Raw genomic sequence first — 26,433 nt, forward strand, 5'->3', positions numbered from 1 at the left:
GACCTAGGCCACCAATGTATCTGTGTTGCCACTGTATGGTGATAAGTTGTGACCAGAAGGAGAGCACAGAGAGTGGAAGATGGCATTTTATTTGGCTCCTGACTAATGCTCCTCTCCCTCTCTGCCTTTGAAGATTGGTAATAGTCACCTCACACATTGAGTTTTGGAAAACAAAGCCGATGTGAGAGTCAGCATCGTGAGCCCTTCCCTATCACCCTGCCACAGTGGGCTCTAATCTGCTAAGGGCTCCCTGCTGTGCCCTGCCACCTGCTGCCACCTTCCTGATGTTCCCAGATCTTGTTGAGGGGGATAGAAGTTTCTGGGAAAACTATTTGCAGCCCCGGTTTCCTTATCGCTGAAAGCCCTCTAGGTCTGGGGGTTAACTTATTAACTCACCCAAAGGGCTTGAGAATTAATGAAATTTTGTAAAGCATCAATGCTGAATCAGTTTTCCAGACAGCTGCCCCGACAGTAAGCTGTCTTAGCAGAGGATCAGAGAGTGTGACAGTCCTGCTGATTAAGTGCCACAGTCAGTGAGAATAGTTTTCAGAAGACAGGCGACACTGTCTTTTTTTTCTACTTCAGGCTGCCTCAGCTGGGGAGAGATTTGTCCCATAAAATTAGGATTATCGTTATTATCTTGCTACAGATGCCATGTAGCCCAGGCTGGCCTCCAAATCACTATGTAGCCAAGGATGACCTTGAACTTCTCATCTTCCTGCCTCTACCTCCTGAGTGCTGGGGAATACAGGGGTGTATTGCCATAGCTGGTTTATGTGATGCTGGGGATTGAATTTCATATGCATGCTAGACAAGTACTCCATCAAACACCTCTCCAGCCAATAAAATTGTTTTAAAACATACTCATGGGGCTGGAGAGATGGCTCAGTGGTTAAGAGCAATGACTGCTCTTCCAGAAGACCTGGGTTCAATCCCCAGCACCCATATGGCAGTTTACAACTGTCTGTAACTCCAGTTCCAGGGCATCCAACACCCTCACATGGACATACATGCAGGGAAAACACCAATGCACATAAAATAAAAATAAATCATTTAAAAACACAAATACTCTCTAGTTGTATTATGTATCATATTTGCAACTATTATTTAACTCCATTTCACAGTTTGATTCACTGAATATTAAGATTTTTCATTCTAAAGAAAAGGAAATAGATTCTCGGAGGTTTGGTTACTTGGCCAAGATCACACTAACACACACACACACACACACACACACACACACACACACACACACACACCCCTTGGGTTATATCATGATCTTAAGATAAGCTATCAGACAGACTTGAGTTTCCCAGCTCAAAAACCGAAATGCATCCTACTGTCAAACTGGGCAGAAGGAAGCTGAGTTCCCCATCGGCCAATACTGTCTAATTCTCTTAAATGATTCAGATGTAAAAGGGAAAATGGCATCTGTCTAATTAACACTGCCTGGTTAAATATAGCTGCCAAGGGACAGCCGAGGGACAGTGTTTACTGAGCAGTCTTTCTAGCCCCCTGGGCCTCAAGTTCCAGTTGATAGCAAGCCTTCTGTCCTTATCAGTGAGAAACAGAGATGCCCCCCCCAGAAGCAGCAGCTGGCCACAGCAGGCCAAAGGGAGCTGGAGGGAGAGGGGCTGGGCTGTCGCTGGCTGTATTGTAGTTCCTTCTCCTGCTGTCTAGAGGTTCAGAGAATGATTCTGGGAACTCGATCTGGAAGGCTGCAGCAGCTCTTGCTGCAAACATGAGCTCTAGCCCTACATTGGCCTCTCGGCTGCCTGAGCCTAGCTCTCTAGCCTGCAGACATCCACTGGGCCACCCTCCTGCCCACTGCTGAGCCTGCCAGGCAGTGCCATCTGCTTTGCAACCCGTCCCTGGTGGAAAGGCACAATGACCACATTGTTTCTCTTCCAGCTTCTTGTCAAGACATGGAAGCTATTGCCAAGTTTGATTTCATGGCCTCGGGTGAGGATGAACTGAGCTTTCATACTGGAGACATTCTGAAGGTAGGTGATGTGGAGTCCCAGGGGAACTGTAAGAGATTGAGGTTCCCTGAGCCTGGCCACTAAGGCCACTGAACAACCTATGCCTTTGTCTCTGAGAGAATTTGCACAGTTCTTTTTCTCTTTTTTCTCTTAATGGTTTCTTTAAAGAGAGTTTCAAAACCAGATGTGAGAACATACCTGTAATCCTAGCACTCAGAGGTGGAGGCGGAAGATTAAGAATTTAAGGCCAGCTTTGGCCACATTGTGAGTTTGAGGTCAGTCTGGGCTATTTGAGACCCTATCTCAAAAGAGAGAGAGAGAAAGAGCTCAAGGTTTATTTCTAGGGTCACCTACTCACCACTCATTTATAGACAAATGCTGCAGCTTTTTAGCCAATACCAAGCCTTATCCCATTAGTGCTGCCTGGAAGACATACAGAGGAACAAGGGAGGCATGTGTAGGGCCTTTGCTATAGAGGACACAAGTGTTATGCCCCTCATTGCAATAGCATCCCAGATTCCTGTTGAGCAAACAAAAGAGTCATTGTGTATATGTGTATATGTGCATATATGTGTGTGTATGCGTGTGCATGTACATACATGCACATGTATGTGTATGCCCATGTACATGTATGCACGGAAGTGTAGAGTCCAGGAGTTGACATCAGGTGTCTTTCTCCTTTGCTCTCCACCTTAATTTTTTGAAGCAGGATCTCTCACTGAATCTGGGGCTCACTGATTTGGCTTGGGCAGACTGATCAGTGAGTTCCAGGAATCCACCTATCTCTACCCTCCCTGTGCTGAGATTGTAGACACATGCCCCTGCACACAGATTTTTTCATAGGTCCTAGAGATCTGAACTTGGGACCTTACGCTTGCATGGTGGACTACTTACTGCCTGAACTCTCTCCCAGCCCCAGGGCAGTCATTCTTAAGAAGCCTTGCTTTTGATTACAGCCCAGTGCAGTTCCATAAAAAGATAAGTTCAAATCCCCACCAAGCCCATTCCTTCTGGGCACCTATATGCTAGACACTGGGTTAGGTGACAGGAATTCAGAGTTGGCATAAGTCACCCTCCTTTCCCCACCATGTTTGTAGCATAAGTCACCCTCCTTCTCCCGCCATGCCTATTGTATGGAGTGGACAACCCAAGCATCCAACAGGCTATCGTAGATGCTGTCAGCTCAGTGCTCAGGAACATAGGCAGGGAACATGAGATTCCACCTTGAAGGGTAGATAGTATGAAAGAATGCTGGTGTGAACATCAGGAACCACCAAACCCATAGAAATGCAAGGCCAGGCTTCAAATGAAAAGGGTGCAGGTGGAGGGAGCCAGAAAAATGCAGCAGACCTGAGGTAGCTCGACAGAGGCCTTGCACATCCAGTCACTAAGAGGCTCCTTAAAACTCGTTTTCAAGCCCTGCTTGAGTTGTAGTGGCCACTTGCAGAGCTGAAGTGACCTTTGACTTCTGTACTTCAGATGTCCATCTACATACTCCCTTGTGATTCACACAAGAATATAAGTCTGTCCATAGGATATTTGGGAGCACGTGGTGACAGTGTACCCCTGTCTGACCTCAGGTCATCCTCCAACAGCATCCCTCAGCCCTAGTCCTCAGCTGCCCAGCTGGGCCTCTCACATGTCTGCTGTCACCAAGGCCACTGTTGTATCTTGCCACAGAGAGTTATGAGCTATACAGAGGCCCTTGCCGGACTGTTAGAGGACAGCTTGGAAAATGTCCACAGAGCACATGCATGTAAATCAATGGCTGCATTTGTCACTGAAACCCCCCACCTCCCACACCCAGCTTGAAAGATCTAGAGTTGTGGCTGACCTAGTAGTGTCCCAAGTTTGAAATTTTATAAGCTAAACTGTGTCTAGGCTACTGATTGAGGAAAAGGTGGCTTTTACTGGGGTCACAGAGACATCCGTCATGTGATGAAAAGTCCCTCCCTCCCTCCTCTACGGGGCACTGTGACCATTCAGATGTCAACCACCTTGGAGCACCCACTGCTCCCACTAGCTCCCGCTCTTAAGTTGATCACACACAGAGCCCAATGCCTTGCTTAAGATCCCCTGTCATCTTCTGTTATACGGAAGAGCAGAAGGAAAAACAAGCAAATGAATATCCCCTCTGCTCTGCTTCCCAGGCTGGCTCCTTATTTATTTCCTCTTCTCTGTTGCTCAGACGGAAACACTTCTCTGCCCTGGATGCCCTCCACTTTCTCTCTTTGCTCCAAGGCCCTTTGAAATGTGCCCTTTACTTTGTGTCCTGGTTTGCTTCCTGATGCTGTGATAAACACCATGACCAAAAGCAACTTGGGGAGGAAAGGTTTGTTTGGTTTACACTTCCATATCAAAGTCCATCACTAAGCCAAGTCAGTGCAAGAACTTAAGGTAGAAACTGAAACACAGACCATGGAGTAATACTGCTTTGTTTGTTTTATTTTTTATTTTTTGAAACAGGGTTTCACTCTTAGTTCTGGCTGTCCTGGAACTTGCTTTGTAGACTAGGCTGGCCTCATCCACCTGCCTCTACCTCCTGAGTTCTGAGGCCTGTGCCACCACTGCCCGGCAGAATTCTGCTTTCTGATTCATGGCTTTCTCAGCTACCTTTGTTATATAACCCACCTGTCCAGGGATGGCACTGCCCCCACTGGGCTGGATCCCCCCCACATCAATCATTAATGAAGAAAATGCCCCCACAGACTTGCCTATGCCAATCTGATGGAGACATTTTCTCAGTTTACATTTCCTCTTCCCAGATGATGCTAACTTGTGTTATGTTAACAAAACAAAACAAAAAAAAAAAAAAACAAAACCAACAAACAAACAAAAAAACTACCCAGCCCATGCTGCAACCTCCTTCATGTGACTAGAATGTTCTTCCAAGGCACCTGTGGAATGAGACTCTACTGGCTACCCCTTTCCTGGAGTTCATTCCCTTGCTCAGTGGCACTCCTATCTCACTTACACTCCCTCTTCCTCTTCCTCCCCCATGCTTCTCCTCGGCCCTCCCCCTCCCTTTCCTGAGTTTTCCTATGGATCCTTTTTGTGAAAAGCTGATATATTCACCTCTCTGAAGCTCTGCTCTTGGCCTTCAGAGCTTTGAAATACCCCACCCCCCTCTCTAGTTCTATGGTGAAAATCCTCTAGTCTGTAACTTGCTCCCTCACTGACCTCTGCCTTGAACCCCAGAACCAGTTATCTGTAGACTCCAGCCCCTGACACAAGGCTCACACAACCCGCTATACCCACCTCACCCCAACTCCCATCCAAACAATTCCTCCGTGTGTGATCAAAGTACCATCAAAGGTCAGTCAGCAATTTTCTTGCCAAATCTGGGATGGTCAGGACTGCTACCAGCTGAGTTCCTGTTGCAAGTTAGGAATGGCACAGGGGTTGCATGTACTACTATAGCATCTCAGCAAAACTAGGAGGTTGCTTTCTCCACTGTGAAACTGAGGATGAGGAATTAAACCACATGTCAAGATCACATGTAGACAGTGACTGAGTCAGGGCCTGGGTGGAACCCTGTCTATTCTGTATGCACTATCTCTGTTCTAAATAAGTTTCTCCAAGGCCCCCATGGGAGGCTCTTCTCTATTAGTTTAAAAAAAAGTGTGATGCTGGAAAAAGGAACACGGGCTTTGTAACCATATAAATATGGATTCAATTCCAAGTCTGTGGGTGGTATGGCTTGAGCCTAGGCACCTGCCAGTTTGAGCATCAGTGTTTGCCTCTATCTATGGAGGCATTACCTATCCTGCAGAGTCCAGGAAAGTAATTAAAGGTAATGGTCCTGGCCCAAAGCAGATACTGAACAATCAGTGGTCATATTATCATCAGTACCTGCCTTCCTGCTCTCTCTTCCTGCTCAGATGATTGCACAGCCCTCTACATACTGGTCCCAGAAGGACTTTTCTAGAAGACAAAGTGGGTTGTATCATTTCCTTACTCAAAAGTACTCAGGGGTTTCTATTAACAACTGACTGAAATCTAAACCATTTGTCTCCAACATACTTTCCAGTCTTATCACCTTCACACGCGGGCACATGTGTGGGCACATACACACAGCACACATCTTTGAGGACACACTCCCCCTACCCCCTCATAGTATACAACATCCTATTTCAGACTCTCCCTCATTCTGCAAGTGTCCTTTTATATATAAAGAAGTGTCCAGAACCCCCCTCCCTGATCCTCTCCCTTCCTTACCCTCTTCTTGCCTCAGGCAGGATGTCCTTCCATGGTCATCTCACACTACCACCGTTACTTACCACACGTGATCCTAGTTGTCCACTTCCCTGTTGGCTACCCCACTAGCCAAAGTTTTGTAGGGATGAGGGCCACACATACTTCAGCATCTCTAGGAGCAGAAAGTTACTTCTTACTAATGTTTGATGAATGAATGAATGAATGAATGAATGAATGAGTGAATGAATGAATGAATGAATGGGTGCTTCCATCAGTGAGCCCCCTGAGAGCAGAAAGACTCCAGCTCAGCTTTGTGGCTTCTCAGCATCTAGCATGAGTTACATCCCTGAACAGGGACCCAGCGCAGGATCCAGGGACCTGGGAAATGGCATCAAGGTAGCCACTTAGTATTCTATCGGAAAGCCAACCCCTACCCACCTTTTCAAATTCTGCCCATTGCAGTTGTAGCGGTAAAAAGCAAAACACAGAGAGCCCGTGACAAAGCTCTCATTTTGGATGGTGATCATGTGGCCCTTAGTGACTGTGTCAATCACTCCCATCCTGAAGCAGAAAACACACCCAGGGATTACTGCAAGTCATTTCAAGACCAGCTCTTGAGGGCCCTAGAAATTCAGTTTGAGGTGCTCAAGTTTCTTGATTAGCCTTCAGTGCTTAAGATTAAAACATTTTCGTTAGAGAATTACAAAGTAGTGTCTGGCTGGCATACCGGCCAGCGGTTCTCTCCAGCTTATTCTCTACATTCCTGGCTAATTCAGTAGGCACTTACTAAGTGCTGATCTCCTCGGAATGGTAGACAAGATGGTGAATGAGGAACCTCTGCCAAGTAACTTGATCCATGTTTTCTCAGGAAACACACAGTTGGAAAGGACATTGGGAATCATACTTTCCATGTTCGTACCTGTAGCTACACAGGGCACAGATCTACACTGGAATTTAGAATTTGCCAGCACTTTTGAAAATCGGCTTTTGACCCAGTTTGTCCCTACCTGTTTCTGTAATTCGTCCAAGTCAACCCCATTTCTTCCTACTAAGAGAGGCCTAAAAGCACTGGCTTAATCCCACACAATTAACTTTCTCTGTGCTTCAGATTTCTACTGTGCCTCTAAGAGCGCTACTTCTGTCCAATTTTACATTTTTCCCAGCTGTACTTTTGGCCTTTCTCTTCCCACATCTAGCTTATTCTCATGCCATGTAACCTAGAAAATTATTCTCGTAGGAAACATTTTAAGAAAGACGATACAGCAATTTAAGTATAGAACTTCGCAGGTTTGAGCTGAACTTCTTGCTCAGGTTTACATGATGGGTACAAGAGATAGGAGGAACTGAATCGATGGAGAGATGAGAACAGGAAGCTTTGGGGTTCAGGGCCCACAGCAGCAGGGGGAAGCCACCACCTCTCAAAAAAAAAAAAAAAAAGAACACACACACACACACACACACACACACACACAAAACCACTTTTCTTTGCAGAAAATGAGATTAAAAAAAAAAAAAAAAACAACTTCTATACACCATAAAATGCCTGTAAATTCACCTCTCTGGAAACACAATCTCAGGCAGATCAAGCCCCAGGTGGTGAAGACAAATGGCTGGCTGGCTGTCAGAGACAATCTTTCGTTTCTAGAGGAGGTAGATGAGTGCTGGGCATGATTACTCAGATTGCGGCTTGTTTCGGGTCAGAGAGCGAAGTACAGAGTGTGATTCGTACTGTGATAAGCCAATTTCCAAATGGCGTCTTTCACCTCACCCCTGCTTGCTTTGGATTTGACATTGGTTATCCTGGCCAAACCACCTCTCTACACACACACACACACACACACACACACACACACACACACACACACACACACACACACCCCTCCTCCAGGTCCCTTGTGATAGGAGAAACGAATTCCAAAGCTTTCAATTCAGGAGCAGTGCATGGAGGGAAACGTTCTTGTGCTTTTTTAGTGGCTAGAAGATGCCACTGCTGAGTTTCCTCGCCTTCCCCTGACCTAGATTGTGTGTGTGTCCCCGCCTCCTCATTCCCCTCAGCATACACAGACCCACACCCATGCTCAGCAAAGCCAAGAGCCATTTGATGTTAGAAAGTTTTCTGTTCTCAGCAATTCTCCAGCTCAAATATGGGACATGCTTTTACTGCTACAGAACAAATGATTGCAGTGCAAAACATTCATGTGCAATGCTTGTGAGAATTACAAACCCTTCCATGTCTTTCAGACCTGGAGTCCTCACTCATAAATATATATATATATGTATATATATATATATATATATATATATTAAAATATATATTAAAAAAAGAATGTATACCAGCCTGGTGGTGGTGGCACACTCCTTTAATCCTAGGACTCAAGAGGCAAAAACAGGCAGATCTCTGTGAGTTCGAGGCCAGCCTGATTTACAGAGCAAGTTTCAGGGCAGTCAGGGCTACACAGAAAAACTCTGTCTTGAAACAAACAAACAAAAACAAAACAACAACAAAAGAGCATATACCTTCAAAAGGGTGTTCATGTGCCAGAGCTCTGTCTATGCTCACCTCATCTCTGTGGGGCTCAAGTAAGTTGTTATTACCCCCCACTTTTCAAATGGCTGATTGATTTGTCCTGTGTCACACAGAACTCAAGCTAGAAACCAGGTTTTCTTGTTCCAAACCTGAAGGCACTATCCCTTTTCTTCCCTCTTAGCAGTGATGTTAAAAGTAATACTAAATGTGATGGTGCACACTTTTAATCCTAGCTTTTGGGAGGCAAACGCAAGCTGGTCTCTGTGAGTTCAAGACCAGCCTGGTCTCCATAGTAAATTCCAGGGTATCCAGAGCTACACAGTGAGACTGTGTCTCAAAAGAGAAAAAATAAAATAAGTAGAGCCTAGACCTGAGGGTAATAGAGAGTTTACCTAGTATACAGGGAGCCCTGGAGACTGTTCCCAGAACAGCGTAAGCATAAGGTGTGATGGTATTTGCCTGTAATCTCAGAACTCCAAGGATAGGGGCAGGAAGATTAGGAATTCATGACCAACTTGAGCTGTGTAGGGATTTGGAGGCTAGCCTAGGCCTTATGAAACCCTGTTGATGGAAGAAAGGAAGGAAGGATTGGGTTTTACTGTGGAAGAGAGAAATCCAAGGTACCCAGGACTTCCACTCCTACCCCTTCTGGATGACTCTTGGAAACCCCAGTCACCAGCTCCTGACTACCTCCTACATCCAACACATACATCCGCAGCCCACTGAGTTTTTCTTCTCAGTTGAAGAATTCAACTGGAATTCACCAGCTACAAGCTGAAGCCCACAAGTCCCTCCTGCTCCTCCTTCTCCTCTCTATTTCAGTAAAGACATCACCACCCACTCAGTCTCCCAAGCTAGAAATCCAAAGTTTTCCCAGAATCCCCTTCTCCCTCAGCTACCCCAAATGGTTACAAAATCTCGCCTGATTTTGCTTCCTCGAATCCTCTGAAATAGGTCCTTGCCTCTTCTTAGCTCAGACCCCATTGTCCCTGACCTGTTGGGTGACACCCATCTTCCTTCTGACCCTCCCCTGGCTTTACCCCACCCCCAGCTTATCTTCAAAGCTCCTTCTAAACTCTCATTCTTACTGCCATTTCCTGGCTTAAAATTTTGGGGGGGGTTCTCAATAAATCTGAAAATAAAACTCCAGAATCTTCAACAATGGGCCATAAAGCCCTGTACTTCTAACTTCCCCAGTTTAACCCCAGCTTGAATGAAGACCTTGAACTCCAAGGATGCACCACAGTGTGGTTCCTCAGTCATCACATTTGACCTAGTTAGCTCATGGCATTGTCTGGAGAGGCCTCCAGGCAGTCTCTCCCATCTTCCCTCCATTCTCCCCCCCCACCCCCACCCCAGCATCTCCACCCATGAAAGCATCTCCAGCTACAACAAAAGAGAAACAACTACTTAAGCAATAGCAAAGAGTTCATATTCTCCAAGCCCAGAAATGGGGGAGGGGCTGTTGGAAAGAGATTCCAGGGACTTGGTGATACCATCATAGGTTTCCCAGTCTCTTATGAGGCCACCTTTGGGTAGAGTCATTGTTCCAGTCTAGGCCCACATGCTTTAGAAACATTCTCAGTGAAGATAGCAAATACTTTCAAGGGTGTCTTGTTTTCTGAAATAAATGGATACACACGCAGTCATGTCTGCTGAGTGGTGTGAGGGACCAAGGCAGGTGACCATATATGGGTAGCATTCGAGGAGGGCCCTGTAGTAATGAGACAGAGTTCCTGGTTTGTTTAGGATATGACTCTAAGTTTATAGATGGCATCCCCAAAGTGTCTCTGTAGAGAGCCCCCCTCCCACCCAAGTTCTTACTCTGTGTCCTGAAACACTACTATATAGCTCAGGCTTGCCTCCAACTCACAGAAATCCTCCTGCCTCACCTTCCTGAGTGTTGAGATGACAGGCACAAGGCACCAGACCTGTACTGTCATCCCAAGTAGTTTGAACCCTATCCCAACCAATTCAAAATTCAAAATGGAATATAAACATTATAGTTTAGAAAGCTGGTCTTGCTTAGGTATCTAAGTTATAATCTCTGTGTTTAAAAATAAATTTTTGGTCAGGCATAATGATCTACCTCTATAATCCCAGTACTTGGAAGGTAGGAGCAGGAAGATCAAGAGTTCAAAGCTGTTCTTCATAGTTAGTGCCAGGCCAGCTTGAGCTACGTGTGAACTTGTCTCAAAAAAACAAAACAAAACAAAACAAACTAATGAATTAAAGACTGATGAGACAGCTCGGTAAGTGACTTTGACCCTTGGGACCCACAACCACCAAAAGTTGTCCTCAGACCTCCACTAGATATGTTGTGGTACATTTGTCCACATGCACATAAATAAATGAGTGTAAAAGCCTAAAATTGTAAGAAGGGATTCAGAGCATTGTCTGAGTGCTAGGTCTGAGCTATAATGGGATGACATGAGCAGGTAACCTCGAGTGGAGAAAAATAATGGTGTAAAAAGAAGCCAAATACCAGAGTTAAATTGTGTGCTCCCTTCTTCCTCACTAAGCCCTGATGGCTGACGGCCCACCCTTAGGCTTATTTCCTCTTTGCCCTACAGCCCCTTTCCTGCTGCTTGGTGTCCTCACATCAGAGTCATTGTCCTTTGTTCTTTTCCCCCTAGATACTAAGCAATCAAGAGGAGTGGCTCAAGGCGGAGCTCAGAAGCCAAGAAGGATATGTGCCTAAGAATTTTATAGATATTGAGTTTCCTGAGTAAGTATTTCCAGCCTGCCAAGATGGGTCTACCCACACATGCTCCCCTTACTTTTTCAGTCGTCACTAAAATTATCCATGCATACCCAAGGAACTGTCAGAAATGGCTGCCTCTGGAGATCTCCCTCCCCAGCCTCCAGAACCTCACAGCGGAAGGCCAGAGTGGGAGGAAGATTTATTTGCACGGCATCACTTTCCCTTCTGAAGTTTACACCGTGTGCATGGATTGCCTATTTAATTTTTTATATAAAAAATGAGCTTAAAAGTTAAAATCACCTATAATGAATGCAGTTGCAGAATCTCCAAGAATTCCAAAGGGGGCGCTGTTGGACATCCCATTTCAAAAGCCATTCCTGCAAAGCTCTTCTCCATAACTGCCTAATGTTGCCTTGCATTCCACCCTAAGCAGGGATCCCAAACTGTCTGTAGTTGCTCACTCTAGTCAGCTAGAGGGGAGGGGGAAGGGAAATTCCCTCTAGAAAGAGGAAATGAAACACTGAGATTGAGCTGTGTTTGTCTCAAGAATTGACCACAAGGGTTAGATAGAAATCTAATCTTGTCTCAGAGCCAGGGTCTAGCCTCAAGAGTAAAGGCTTTATCAAAAACAAAACAAAACAAAACAAAACAAAACAACTTAGTAGTATTGGTGACTCTGATGAGGGCAGTGGTGTCGCTTTCCATGACCCAAGAGAGACCATTGAACCAAAAGGTTGACCACTGACCTCCAATGGACCCTTGGTGCTGCTGTAATCTGCTAAGTGGCCACTTCATGGTAGTTACTCTCCCATCTACCTCAGAAGAGAAGCTTCTTGATTCCCTCCCCTCCCTCTGGCCACTTCCACTGGACCAGCACCTCCTGCAACCACACTCAGACATAACTGTCAGTGCTCCAGCAGACATCCCCTCCCCCCACCTATTTTCTGTCCCTCTGCTGGAGCACTCCTGTCAGCTAACAGCCTTGCCCCAATCACACACACACACACACACACACACACACACCCTTGGCCAGATAAACACATGAGAAATAAAACCAAGAAACTGCTGGTTCCAACTCCTTCCAGTTTTCCTTTCATTTCTTCAAAAACGTTTGTGTTCCCTATTTCCAACCCAGCCTGCTCATTCCCTGTGGAAGCCCCAGGACTCCCTGTCAACAAGGTCCCAGCCAGCTACGGATTGCTGCAGCACCTTCTCAGCCATCGTCTCAGCATGATAGGACCCCCTTCCCACCAGAACATGTTTTGTGACACCCACAATGCCTCTTGTTCTGGCCCCTCCTCTTGGTCCTCAGTGCCCTAGCTGCTTCTCCTCAGTCTCCAACGCTAGATCCTCCTCATACTGCCCCCCTCCTTCTCCAGTCTTTCTTATTACCATTTTTTTCAATGGGTGTGTGTGTGTGTATGTGTGATTATGGGTGCATGTAGAGGCCAGAGGACAGCCTCATGTGTCACCTGTAGGAATATCACCCACCTCTTTTGAGACAGGTTCTCTTGCTGGCCTGACTGGCTGGCCTGTGAACCCAGGGATCTTCCTGTGTTGGCCTCCCCAGTCCTGGAATTACAGGTACACATCACTAACCTGGACTTTGATATGGATGCTGGGGATCAAACTCAGGTTGCCCTGCTTTCAAAGCAACTTTGCTGATGGAGCCATCTCCCTTGACTTCCCAACCCAGAATTCTGTCCACATTGTTTCCATTTCTCTCCTGGCTCACAATTCCCCCCCCCCCATGCATGCCATTTTGATTATTCTATTGTTTATCCTGTGTCTCCTGAGCCACCTAGAATGTCAGTTCCCTGAGCATGAAGTTGCTTGTCTGTTCTGTTCACCACTATTCTTTTTAGCAGGAAGAAAATGATCCCATGAGTTTAATACAAGCTATCAGGTCCAGCCAAGATGGGAGCCATTTGTAATCGGAAGTTCAAGGCTAGCCTATAATATATAACAAGTTTGAAGTCAGTGTGGGCTACATGAAACCCTGTCTCAAAAAAAAGAAAGAAAGAAAGAGAGAGAGAGAGAGAGAGAAGAAAAGAAAGAAAAAACACAAAAGGATAGGTTTGTTGTGATGGCACACACAACAGTGTTGATTCCGTGCACTCGAGAGGCAGAGACAGGCAGAGCTCTGTGACTTTGAAGCCAGCTTAGTCTACACAGTGAATTCCAGGATATCCAGGGTTGTATAGAGATAACCTATTAATTAACTAATTCAAACAAAAATGTCAAATAAGTGAAAGAGTAGGTTTTAAATAACAAGGAATTTTGAAACCCCGACCTCCTATGTCTGACACAAAAATGTATGGAAAATTTTGGAAATCTTAAAACAAACAAACAAACAAACAAAAAACTCAAGCTCAATTCTAGATAGAGAGCATAGCTTTTAAAAATATCCCTACCTGCATGTTGCCTCTGCTAAACACTTTCCTTTGCTCTATAGCTGCTGTGGAGCATACTGCCCTCTGACTCCTGTTGGGTTTTCTACCTGTGGCAATCAGTCATTCAGTCCTGAAGTGGTATAAGGCACTGGAAACCCCAGGCTCTAGGTCCTCTGGCCACCACCAACCAGTCTTCTACTGTTGCCCAGGTCTGGAGTAAGAGTGTCCCTCCTGTTACCTGAGTCTGGAGTGGAAGATCTCAGATTCTAGAAAGCACAAAGGAGTCTGAAGGTGGGGCTTGGCATGCATTTGTCCTAAAGGGACTCGGACATTAATTAGCCTCTGATGGTAGCAATTAGAACAAAGCCACCTAGAAGCAACGTGATGGGGTCCCACCTCTGCCAGCTATAATGGAAACCCTTGTTCTAGGTTGGAGAGGAGGTTGTGGTCTCCTGCCAAAAGCTGCTGGTGCTGTTACCCTTACCTGGTGTGTCTGATTGTTCATTTAAACATTCCAGCCATCACCACCCTGACTGTGCTCTGGGAAATTTGGTTTCTCTTCCATATCTGTTTCCTCGGTAAAGACACTCCCAGCCTGGATTTGTGTAGGGGATGACCTCAGAGCACAGGAAATGGCTCACCGAAGAGTCAGAGCAGCTGGCTGGAGATGTTGCTGTTAGACTTTCTCATCTCCAAGTGTATGCAAGATTTCCTGAACACTTGGTAGTCTCTGCTAGACCCAGCAATCAAAGCCCCCGAGGATCCCATATTAGCCCATAGAGCCTGAGCCCCTGAGCTGGAACTGCCCTGAATGCTCCTGGGGAAAATGTGCCCTGCCACTGACATCTCAGGAAGGGAATGGGTGCCCAGGCCTTGTCTACTGTCTTGGCCAGGAGCCCTGCTTCCATGCCTGTAGCAGCCCTTTTCTGCCCCATACATTCTCTCTTCTGCTGTCCTTTCCTAGTGGCAGTGGCTGCATCCCGCTGGGAGTTACTCCCACATAGCCCTGTTTTGGTGCAGCAGCAGACTTCCGGGATTCAAGTTTCGCAAGCTAGAGAGAAATTTCTGGTGGGAAACAACAAGGAAAGCAAGTCCAGAGGAGTGGTCCATTGCTTCCCTGAAAGCTGATGGATGCCACCACTCAGTTTTAGAATGTATACCCCAAACTCTGACTGGGGGCCCCTGGCCTCCTCCCTTGAGTCTCCTCTTTTCCATGTCCCTTCTCCCTCCCTCCCACCATCATGTGTCTCAAAGAGCTCTTTTGCCCTCTTGCTATATAGGTGGTTCCATGAAGGCCTCTCTCGACATCAAGCAGAAAACCTACTAATGGGCAAGGAAATTGGGTTCTTCATCATCAGGGCCAGCCAGAGCTCCCCAGGAGACTTCTCCATCTCTGTCAGGTACCAGCTACTCCCAAACCCACCTTGACCCTTCTTAGCCTGCCACTGCTGAAGCTGGAAGGTTCCCCAGTGATCAGAAGCGTGGTGGCAACTCTTTAACTATATTACTATTTCCTCCCCAGAACGTGTGTCCTCAGCTCCTCCATACATTGATTTCTGTTCAAAATGATGTGTGTAGTGGTGGTGCATACCTTTAATCCCAGCACTTGGGAAGCAGAGGCAGCGAATCTCTGAAAGTTCAAGGCCAGCCTGGTCTACATAGTGAGTTCCAGGACAGCCTGGGCTACATAGTAAGAACCGGTTGGAGAAAAAAAAAATTATGTGTATTTATCTGCTTCCCTGTCTAACCCAGATATCTCTGGAAAAAAAGTTAATCTACTTTATATTTGTGCTCTGAACAGAACACATCCAGTAGGAGTATCCGTGGAAGGAGGGGAGGGAGAAGGAAAGGGATCTCCCACTTAACTGTGTCTGTCTGGAAGTTTAAACCTTAACCTTTGCTGTTCTGTCAGTAGAGGACTGAAGAGAGGCTAGAGACAAGCAGAAATCCCAAGCTGCTGCTGTGGGAAGCTGCTGGATACAGAGCCAGGCTCCTTCCACACATGGAGAGCAGGGCAGAGTTGAGGGAGGCCCCTGGTAAGGGGGATCAGAAAGAACTTTGACACTGTAACTCTTGTGCTGCATCTTGGAGGAAGTGACTCAGTGCAGGCAGAGACATGACACAGACCTAAACTGAGAAACCCCAGATCTGTATACAGTAGTGTGGTCATCGTGTCAAAGACTGCAACTCAGACTTGGTGACCGCATAACTAAAGTGCATGAAATGCAGCTCCTAGCAGAGGAGGAGGAGGCTGGAGCCTACACAGGACACACCTCCTGCCTGATGATTTGACAGGCAGAGCTGCCCTGCATTTGGTGATAGATTTCAAAAGGTGTGAGGCTTTATTGCTTCCTCTGCAGAAATCTAATCTCTTTTGATAAACCGCAGCTGCTTTGTTATCTAGAAAGAAAAGATCTTTAAAAATGTAGGTAGGAAGGACTAATAAATGATGGGCCAGCCATCTATAGGCATGTGCACTTCAAGCATGCTTGAAATTACTTTGGTCTCCTTAATATTACCCACCTTGACAACTTGCTAAAATGTAAAGAACATAATTATTTATTTACTGTATGTGCATGTGTACGTATGTAGTGGCTGAGGGATATATATGCATGCATATGTGGAAGTCAGAAGTTTGGGGAGTTGAGGATCTCCTTCTCCCATGTGGGTCCCAGGGACTGAACTCAGGGCATCAAGCTTGATGGCAGGCATTTTTACCTGCTATCTTAGTCACCGTTCTATTGCTGTGAAGAGACATCATGGCCAACGCAACTCTTACAAAAGAAGGCATTTAACTGGGGGCTGGCTTACAGTTTCAGAAGTTTGGCCCATTATCATCATGGCAGGAAGCATGGCAGCATACAGACAGACATGGTGCCGGGGCAGTAGTTGAAAGCTACATCCTGATCTACAGGCAGAGAGTAGAAGAGACACTGGGCTTGGCATGGGCTTTTGAAACCTTAAAGCCCACCTCCAGACACACTTCCTCCGACAAGGCCACACCTCCTAATCCTATCAAATAGTGCCACTCCCTGATGACTAAGCATTCATAATATGAACCTATAGGGACCACTCTTATTCAGTCCACCACACCCACTAGCCATGTCACTAGCCTTATACTCTCAATTCTTCTTAACTAAAACTTCTTCATATCTTGGGCAATCATAAGTATTAGCTCAAGCCAATATTATTTAATATCAAATTCCAAACTCAATAGATCTTCATTAATTAAATTTTGCCCTGTTAATAAACCTTATTAATCAAATATATATTTTTTATTTTTTCTGTAAAATTATGTGTGTACTGGTAGGTGTTTTGTCAAACAGCAACATGGTGCCCATTGTGACTGCTGAGAGGGACTGAGTGAATAGTTATTATACATAAGAAATACTTCTTCCTCTATGAGTTGAGATACCAGATCTTGAAGAAAAGCCATTATTAGTGTCCAAACTCCAGGGGAAGACTAGCAGTGATGGCCATGTGTTCGTTTCCACCCCAAATCAGTGGGGCAAGAAGTGACTGTACTACCTTTGGCTTCCCTTGACTATGAGCAGAACCCAAATAAAAGATGAGAATAAAGGTCCAGAATTCCTGTTCCCTTCAAATATAGATCCCTAAATCCACCCCTAAGAAGCCTCCACTAACCTTTAGATGAATCTCTACTCTCCAAAGCGCTCTAACTCTTGACTTTTCTGCTGGAACCAGTCATTGTAGCACTAATACACCTGCAAGAAGTCTGTTTGAAAAAAAAAATTTACTCATTTTTTTTTGTTTTGTTTTTCAAGACACAGGTTTCTCTGTGTAGCCCTGGCTGTCCTGGAACTCACTCTGTAGACCAGGCTGACCTTGAACTCACAGAGATCCACCTGCCTCTGCCTCCAGAGTGCTGGAATTAAAGGCATGCGTCCACCATAACCAAAACTTTATAACTAAGAAGGATGACTTGACTGTGGAGTAAGACAAGAGCTGATGGCAAAACCTCCCCACTTGTTTTCAGATGGCTAAAATCCCATTTCTACAAACCCAGTACGGATGTGCCTGGCCACGTGATCCAGAGGCACTGATGTAAAAGCAATTAGCACGCTTATCCAGCCTAGCTGGAATCACACCAGGCATTCTCCCCCAGGTTTGCCATTCATTCACACTGACCTTGACCAAGCCCTTGGACCTCTCTCAGTAACAGCATCCTTACCCATAAAACAGAGAAAGCTAAACTATCTCCAAGGTCTTTTCCAGTTAAAAATCTGTATACTCCATATAATGTATTTCCTCCCAAAGTACAATTTATAATCTTATTTATACAAAACATAAACTTAGACTAGATCAAGACCAGATGGGTCAAGACATTTCTGATAACAGGAAAACAGCAGGGTCTTAAAAAACCTCTGCTGCCAGTCCATAGCATAGGACAGACTCTGATGTTGCCTTGCTTCATATAAACATCATGACAGGTCCTTGATTGCTTAGGCCTTACTGGGGATGGGTCTGGAGAGATGGCTCAGTGATTAAGAGCATAGTACTCTCACGAAGGATCCAGGTTCAGTTCCCGGCACCCACATCAGGAGGCTTACAACACCTGTAACTCCAGCTTCAGGAAATCCAACTGCTGGCTTCCACAGGCACCTGAACTCACACAAACATACACATCATTAAAAATAAAATAAAATTGATATTTGGAACATTTTTCTTTTCTTGCCCAACCTTTTTACATTTGTTTGTTTGTTTGGTGTGTGTGTGTGTGTGTGTGTGTGTGTGTGTGTGTGTGTGTGTACAACTTAAGAGAATTGATTCCTTCCTTCCAATGCTGTTTTTTTTGGAATCAAACTGAGGTCCTTAGGCTTGACAGTAAATACCTTTAACCTGCTAAGCCATCCCACCAGCCCCACTTTTTCCTTTTAAATGTTTGTCCATCATCCAAGACAGATCCCAGCTCGTCTTGATCACCTTCTGATGATGGTCCCTCCCACAGACCTGCTACTAGAGCTTGGTTCAGGTTACCCATATCTATTTCTCCTGCTGCTGTAGAATGAACAGCTATTCTATGGCATGACATAGCTATGATCCTCTTGAACTTTCAACAGCTATGATCACCCATATGAGACCTACACAAGATGGGCCTGGTAATGTTCCATCATGGAATGAGGAGGGGATCACAAGGCCCATCCATCCCTGAAGATACCAAAAGAGTTAATAGTGGCTGGAGAACAGAAACATTCTCTTCAGTGGCATAGCTGCTTGTATGTTGTCCATGGTACCATAAGCAGCTGTGATTAACCTCATTGGTTCACCAAAGTAGACTTGAGTGGAATCTTTACTTTGTTCTGTCATCAGTGCCTTATCTGGGTGAAACAGATGTTTGTTTATGTCACCCCCTGCCCCCAAGAAATGTTCATACAGCCACTCGGTGGTGGTGCATGCCTTTAATCCTAGCAATTGGGAAGGCAGAGGCAGGTGGATCTCTGTGAGTTTGAGGACAGCCTGGTCTACAAAATTGAGTTCCAGGACAGCCAGGGCTGTTACACAGAGAAACCCTGTTTCAAAAAAAGAAAGGAAAAGAAATGTTCATACAATGCCTACTCAAACAAAACTTCACCATCTCTGGGTACAAAAAACCACCCAGCAGGGACATGGTCTCCATTGAGTTTGCTTGGTCCCCAGGCATGAGGATGATGTTCAGCACTTCAAAGTCATGAGAGACAACAAGGGCAATTACTTCCTCTGGACTGAGAAGTTCCCATCCCTAAACAAGCTGGTGGACTACTACAGGACAACTTCCATCTCCAAACAGAAGCAGATCTTCCTTCGGGATGGAACCAGAGAAGATCAGGTATGCCTCATGTCTAGATAAACTCCAGGCCAGGGATTTCAATAACCTGAATTCCTGTGTCAGCTATCCCCCTAAAAAATGGTATTCTGATCCAAAGTCAGATCTCAGGTTTAATCCAAGCTGAACACTTCCTAGCTGTGTGGCTTTGGAAGGCTCTCAGATCCTCTCTTTTCATCCCTTAAGACAGCATAAAAAGTGGCTTGTGAGTGTAAGATAATCTAATGTTCCCTGATCTTTCCCATCACTCCTAATCACACTGCAAACGTACTATAAACGTTAGCTCACATTGAAAATGCTATCATTCAGTTATTTGTGGCTCTTACATCATTGTTTTCAGGAGCTGCTCAAGGGTCAGGGTGACAGACAGCAATACTAGAGAGTGGCCTAGGGGCCAGGACTAAAGCACCAAGCGGTTTCCTGACAGCCTCGGTGAGGGCCTCGGGGAGTACAGGGACTGCACGGGTTTAATACCATTTCATTCCTAACTATCTGTGTCACCTAGTTAAGCTCAGAACTCTTTCCAATGTCTGCAGATGTGGCTCAACAGTTACGCGCACTTGCCGCTTTTCCAGGGGCCTCACAATCACTAGCAAGTCTAGGTCCAGTGGATCTGATGCCCTCTTCAGACCTCCTTGGGCACCTGCACAAACATGGCATACATATACATAGCATATACCCCCAATAAAATGCCCCTTTTTCTTTCTTTACACATGAATGTACCCAGCAATTGGGAGGTAGAAGCAGAAGGATTGCAAGTTCAAAGCCAGCTTGGGCTACACACCAAGTGCCAGGACAGCTAGGAAAACAAGACACTGCCCCCCCCCTCTACCAATCAAACAACATATAAAAAAAAAAGATGCTTTCTGGATATGTGTTTCCTCATCTTAATGTGGAAAGTACAATAGTCGCTCCCTCACTGGGCCTTTGTGAAGACTGAGTATGGACACAGAATCTGGTCAGTAGCAGACAAGCATCAAAGTAGTAGTAATCAGCCACCCACATGGGCATCCACACACGTGCATGCACATGTGTACACATACAAAGTACAAACTATTTCTCAGGGAAAAGAACATGGTTGTAAGAGATAGATGCAATAAACTGGGCGTTGGTGGCACACGCCTTTAGTCCCAGCATGTATGAGGCAGAGGCAAGCGGATTTCTGTGAGTCCAAGGCCAGCCTGGTCTACAGAGTGAGTTCCAGGAGAGCCAGGGCTATCTTGAAACCCTGTCTTAAAGAGAGAAAGAGAGAGAGAGGTGTAATAAAGGAAGAAGAATTCACTAGCATAGCTAAAACCCCAGGGTCAGGTGATTGAAAAGGACACATGTGCTTTGTGGAAGTCAAGCTGCCCTTGTAAGCCACCAGCTGTTTTCAAGGCTGGGATGCTACAATCATCAGAGAAGAGGGTGTTCCCACCCAGAGCACACAGAAGTTCAGAAAACAAAGGTCAACTGAGATCTTGTGGATTATTTTAACCAGGAAATGGACAGAAGTATTAACTCACTAGGATTCGAGGCTCAAAGATAAGAGAGGCAGTATAAAGTTTTCGTTAAACTGGATTAAACAAGTTAATATTTGTACAGTGTTAGCATACATTGAGCCCAAGTGTCTATGCAATTATTTGTTAAATAAAAGAAAAAACACAATAAAGTATTTCTGATTCATGAGCTGTTGCAATGTGAAGCAGAGAGGACTTGGTCCTTCCTGCTATATGGGTCACCAGGCCTGCTTTCCATGGCTCTGCCAGAATGTTGTCACCAGGCTGTAAATGACAGCTCCAGATGACACAAAGCCAAAAGCAGAGCTATTTGGAGGGTAGGGCATCCAGCAGTTTGGCAACATGTGGATTGTTTATCTTTTGGATAAATAACTGTGAACCACAGATATCCATTGACCTTTGTTTTCTTTTCTGCACCTCCGTGTGCTCTGGGTGGGAACACCTTCTCTGATGACTGTAGCGTCCCAACCTTGAAAACAGAAGGTGGCTTGGAAGGGAGGGTTGACTTCTCCAAAAGCACACAGATCTTTTTCAAATCACCTGTACCTTTCTGCCTGTAAAATAAAATATTTAAGCCTGATTACAGAAAAAATAACAAACCCAGTAGGAACAGATTGAGTGAAGACCACATGGAAATGGTTATATATATGAGGCCTGAACTCATGAACTAGGGAAGACTTGAGAATGCAGAGACCACTTTTGATAACATGGAGGTCCAAACCTTAGATTACCTTTAAGCCCTACCACTAACACACAGTTACTGCCAGAAGAGGGGCAGGAACAGGGAGGTCTAAGGGAAGGATGAATCTGGAGTCCCTGTTTTCTTTCTCAGAGTCACCGGGGCAACAGCCTGGACAGGAGGTTCCAGGGAGGCCCTCACCCAAGTGGAAATGCAGGAGAAGAAACCCGACCTTTGATGAACCGGAAGCTGTCAGACAACCCTCCTTCCCGTCCCCAACAGTACCACCAGCACCAGCAGCCATCTCCTCAGTTTCCAACAGGGCCACAGCCACCTCCCCAGCGGTATCTGCAGCAACACCATTTTCACCAGGTATCTGAAGAGAAGGAAGGGACAGGGCAAGGAGGGAAGGAGAACCTGACTGCCCCATGGCCCAGGCCTGGACCAGCCTCCTGAAAGATTCTGGTCCCCAAGATGGAAATCGCCCACAAACCATACAGCTCCCAGGTTGAACACAGACACAGATGCGCGCGCACACACACACACACACACACACACACACACACCACCCTGAAGACTAATTCTCCTGTCAGCAGAATTCCAATTCTTGCCCCTTAACCCATAAAAAGAAAAATGGATTAATATCTGCAACAGCCTTGTTTATCTAGCCCTGCCTGTTCCAGATAGGATTGCAGCTGGCTCATTGAGATGGACAATACAATAAAACAACATTGGTCCTACTTTCCTCCACAGAGCACAGGGTCCTTCGTGAGCTGTCTGTATCTACTTCCCCACGTCCATACCCTGCTACCAACCCCCACTATCATGCAAACACATAATCCAGGAACCAGCACCACATTTCTCTCTTTTTGGCTTTTTATAAACTATTCTGTCTGCCTGATGGATCTTTCCTGGTCAGTCCCACAACTCCTTCAAGCTGGAACCCAGGTATCACCTCTTCCCGACTCCTTCCCTGATCTACCCAGGCATGCCTGGATACTTTTCCATCCATTCACTTAGCACATTACTATATATGATTCTTCCTCTAAACTGGTAAATGTTTCTGTTGTTTTTTAAGATTTTATTTATTTATTATGTATACAGCATTCTGCTTCCATGTATATCTGCACACCAGAAGAGGGCACCAGATCTCATAATGGATGGTTGTGAGCCACCATGTGGTTGCTGGGAATTAAACTCAGAACCTTTGGAAGAGCAGTCAGTGCTCTTAACCTCTGAGCCATCTCTCCAGCCCGTTTCTGATTTTTTTTTTTTTAACTAGGAAAAGAACCATACAAACTAGGTGTGGTGGTACATGCCTACAACCCCAACATTTAGAAGACTGAGGCAGGTGGAGCCTGGGCTACATAGTGAATTCAAAGTCAGTGTGAGCTACAAAGCCAAGACCTTGTCTCAAAAGTAAAAGAAAAAAAGGCGAGCGGGAGGGGGGGCTGGGAGGGGGGCGTAGAGAGATGGCTTACGGAGTAAAGTGTTTGCTAGGCAAACAAGAGGGCCTGAAGCCAGATTCCCAGCCATAGGGGAACATATATTTAACCTCCCTGCTGAAGGGAGTGGGTAGAAACAGCAGATCCCAGGAGCTCATTGACCTGCCGGTCTAGCTGAATCAGTGAGTCCCAGAGTCAGTAACGTCCCTTCAGGTGGATAGAGACTGACAGACGAAGATGCCCAATGTCAACCTCAGGCCTCTACACTCACACTCACATATACACACACAAATGATGATGACAATTGATGAGGCATGGGTACAAGACTCCCCAAATAGCTGCTATTTATTGGATAAACGAAGCCCATCATCTTTGCCTTTAGAATCTAAGATCCCTTCAGATTACCTCCTGTTCATTTTCCAAGATGAAGGGTGATGGTCAGCGAGTTAGTTTTGGGCATGAGTTCTATAGATAGCACCAAAGCAAGATACATGGTTGGGGTAGGCTGGGAGAGATGTGCCTCGCTGGTAATGTGACAGCCCTCTGTTACATGTCTCTAGGACCGCCGTGGAGGCAGCCTGGACATAAATGACGGACATTGTGGCATTGGCAGTGAGATGAATGCCACCCTGATGCACCGGAGACATACTGACCCTGTGCAACTCCAGGTGGCAGGGGTGAGTGAGCAGAGAGAGCACAAGGCAACCTCTCTGGATAGGTTTCAGCCTGGCTCATCCAGTCTGCTATTTTCAGTCTGACTGTTGAACTTTGCCCTGTTCTCACTTTCCTGGCAGTGGGAGATGGGTGAGCTTGGTCCAGTGCACTTGGTCTCAGGACAGGCTCAATGGTAGGGCACTTGCCTAACATATGTGAGGTCCCAGCTTCCACAAAAGCAAACCAAGACCGTATCAAGAACAAAGCTGTTGAGTGTCCCAGTACCTTAGTGCCCAGGGCTGGGCATAACAGGCCTGCTTTAAGTTGTTTCGAGACCAGCCTTTTGGAAGATCCCAGGGGACTCAGGATAGATCTAGAAGCTCGTGGTTCCCCTGAGTGACAGTTGTTCCAAAGACCAGCCTACCAAGAGCTCATCAGCGTGTCTTGTTTTCCCTCTAGCGAGTGCGCTGGGCCCGGGCACTATATGACTTTGAGGCTCTGGAGGAGGATGAGCTGGGATTCCGAAGTGGAGAAATGGTTGAAGTCCTGGACAGCTCCAACCCATCTTGGTGGACCGGCCGTCTACACAACAAACTGGGCCTCTTCCCTGCCAACTATGTAGCTCCCATGACTCGATGAGTACTGCCAGGAGGCTGGAGGCTTTTTTGTCTGAAGCTGCCTGCAAGATAGAGACAAGGGAAAAAAGCTGAACTTTATTACTACACATGCATGCATATGATGTACATGTGTGCCCGTGTGTACGCAAAACATGTATATGCATGCCTGAGTCTACACACAACATTTTATAATAGTAATTTATTGGCAGCTGGGTTGGGTTGGTTCATTGACTGGCATGAGAAGGAACTCTGAAGAATGGGGTGCTTTTCTGGCTCTTCTCTGTGTGAGAGGACTGTAGGGAGCTGAGCGGGGCAGGGAAATGAACTTCTCCCCATCCTTGAACTTTCACAGCTTTTCTGGCTTGGGAATTTTCCAAAAGATCAAGCAGCTAAGCAGAGGTCACACCCCACCCGATGGACGCACAGGACAGGGCTGGGCTTGGCGAGGCATGTTTAAGTAGCTCACTTGGCCCTGTCCACCTACAGGGTAGCTTCCCTCCTGTTCTCCACAGGGCAGGCACTGCACCCTGAGAGTTAAAGTGTAGCAGATCCAGGGCCACAGGCACCAAGCAAGTCTGAGCAGGTAGATGGCAAGGGCGTGGTCAAGAGTCTCAGCTTGGTGTGGGAGAGCCCTGCATGCCTCAGGCCTAGGCAATGCCCGGCTAAAACTTTTACTTTCCACCAGTGACTGGCCATTCAGCAATCCTCTTCTCCTGTGGCTGAGAGAGTGTTTCTAACGTGGAGATACCACAGAGCCAAGCGCTAGAGAACACAGGGGTTTGTCACAGGCCCTTGTGGCTTGCTTGAGTATAACCTCTGTTTTCCCAGCTGCAAAGAAAGCTGTAGCCTCGATTTTGTGAAGTGCTTGGAGAAGCCCTGGCTGAGAATGTGGGATGTATCAGCAGCCTTATTTTGTGGTTACAAGGGTTGTCTCTGTGGAGTGCTCTTGGTATTTGCTCCTAATTTTCTGTGGTTAAGGGTATTTTTGCCAGTGGACCAGAGGGAAGCCAAAAGCATGGACTGTAGATCAATAAATAAATTGATTGACTCTAACCCTGGACAGGAGTGTCATGAAAATGAGTTTCCTCTTCCATCTGGGTGCTTGGCCTCTGCGGGCCTCCCCTCACCTAGGTGCAGGAACCCCTCTGCCACTGTCCCTTTTTTTCACCTCAAACTAGAATTTTGTGTCCAGGTGCTCACCCTGGGGAATAAAGCACAGAGAAGGCTGGCTGGGGTGGGGGTGGGGCGCTGGAGAGGAAGCTCGGTGCCTCTGTGGAGCCTGGGAGCAAACATGTCACAACATTACAAGGGTGTCAATGTAGTCACATGTACATGTGTTCTGACACAGGAAAAAGAAGTTCTGGGGTGAAATTGATGGTGAGGGTATGTGTCCTGGGCCCTGTCCCCTGCTTTAGGGCGGGACTGGGGGCATCTGTTACTGAAGGCAATAAATGAACAGTCTGACTCACAAGACACTGCAGTGTGGCATACACTCTGTCCCTTGTGACTCTGATTCAACAATTCTCTGATTCCCGGGTTCCCTTTAGAGAAAGAAAGGAAGAAAGAGACTAAGAGGGAAGAGAAAATAGCCTGTAAGGGCAGGAAAAAGAGCATGCATGAGTAGCAGCTGCAGTCTTGTGACGGGAAAGCAGAGTGGGGGTCAGAAGACGGCGAGCAGAGGAGTGACAGAGGGGAGACAGGGATTAGGGGGTCAAGTGGGACAGCCAGAGGAGGCACGGCCAGCTGGTACAGGAGGGAGGCCGAGGCCCCTACTGCGGGTGGGAGAGGAGACAACAGAATAGGGCAGAGAGAGAGCAGAGAAGGCCCCAAGGAAGAAAAGAGAGAAGGAAGTGAAGGCAAAGTGGGCCTGATCAGCAAGCTTGGTAGTGGGAGATGTGAAACATTAAAGTAA

General features: G+C 46.3%; 1 protein-coding gene across 3 annotated transcripts; it reads left to right on the top strand.

Moving 5' to 3' along the window:
• Positions 1-1,917: 1,917 nt before the first annotated feature.
• Positions 1,918-25,994, top strand: Grap2 (GRB2 related adaptor protein 2). 3 transcript variants are annotated; one of them, XM_035440773.1, is made up of 7 exons: positions 1,918-2,003; positions 11,343-11,434; positions 15,084-15,203; positions 19,462-19,630; positions 21,959-22,177; positions 23,811-23,927; positions 24,364-25,994. In XM_035440773.1, exons 1-7 carry the CDS (start codon positions 1,926-1,928, stop codon positions 24,541-24,543), a joined length of 975 nt encoding a protein of 324 aa, XP_035296664.1. In that variant the 5' UTR covers positions 1,918-1,925; the 3' UTR covers positions 24,544-25,994. The 3 variants fall into 3 exon arrangements, with proteins under 3 accessions (XP_035296664.1, XP_035296666.1, XP_035296665.1); XM_035440775.1 differs by lacking the exons at positions 1,918-2,003; positions 11,343-11,434 and adding an exon at positions 12,444-12,994; XM_035440774.1 differs by lacking the exons at positions 1,918-2,003; positions 11,343-11,434 and adding an exon at positions 14,394-14,501.
• The last annotated feature ends 439 nt before the right edge of the window (positions 25,995-26,433 follow it).

The sequence above is a fragment of the Cricetulus griseus genome, chromosome 2 (assembly GCF_003668045.3).
Source record: "Cricetulus griseus strain 17A/GY chromosome 2, alternate assembly CriGri-PICRH-1.0, whole genome shotgun sequence".
NCBI classification, from domain to species: domain Eukaryota; kingdom Metazoa; phylum Chordata; class Mammalia; order Rodentia; family Cricetidae; genus Cricetulus; species Cricetulus griseus.

What these genes read in the sequence shown, in the direction of transcription:
- Grap2 (XM_035440773.1), top strand. Translation starts at nt 1,926, where the DNA reads ATGGAAGCTATTGCCAAGTTTGATTTCATGGCCTCGGGTGAGGATGAA. An exon ending in ATACTGGAGACATTCTGAAG is followed by an intron (nt 2,004 to 11,342) that starts GTAGGTGATGTG and finishes TTTTCCCCCTAG; the next exon opens with ATACTAAGCAATCAAGAGGA. An exon ending in GACTTCTCCATCTCTGTCAG is followed by an intron (nt 15,204 to 19,461) that starts GTACCAGCTACT and finishes CTTGGTCCCCAG; the next exon opens with GCATGAGGATGATGTTCAGC.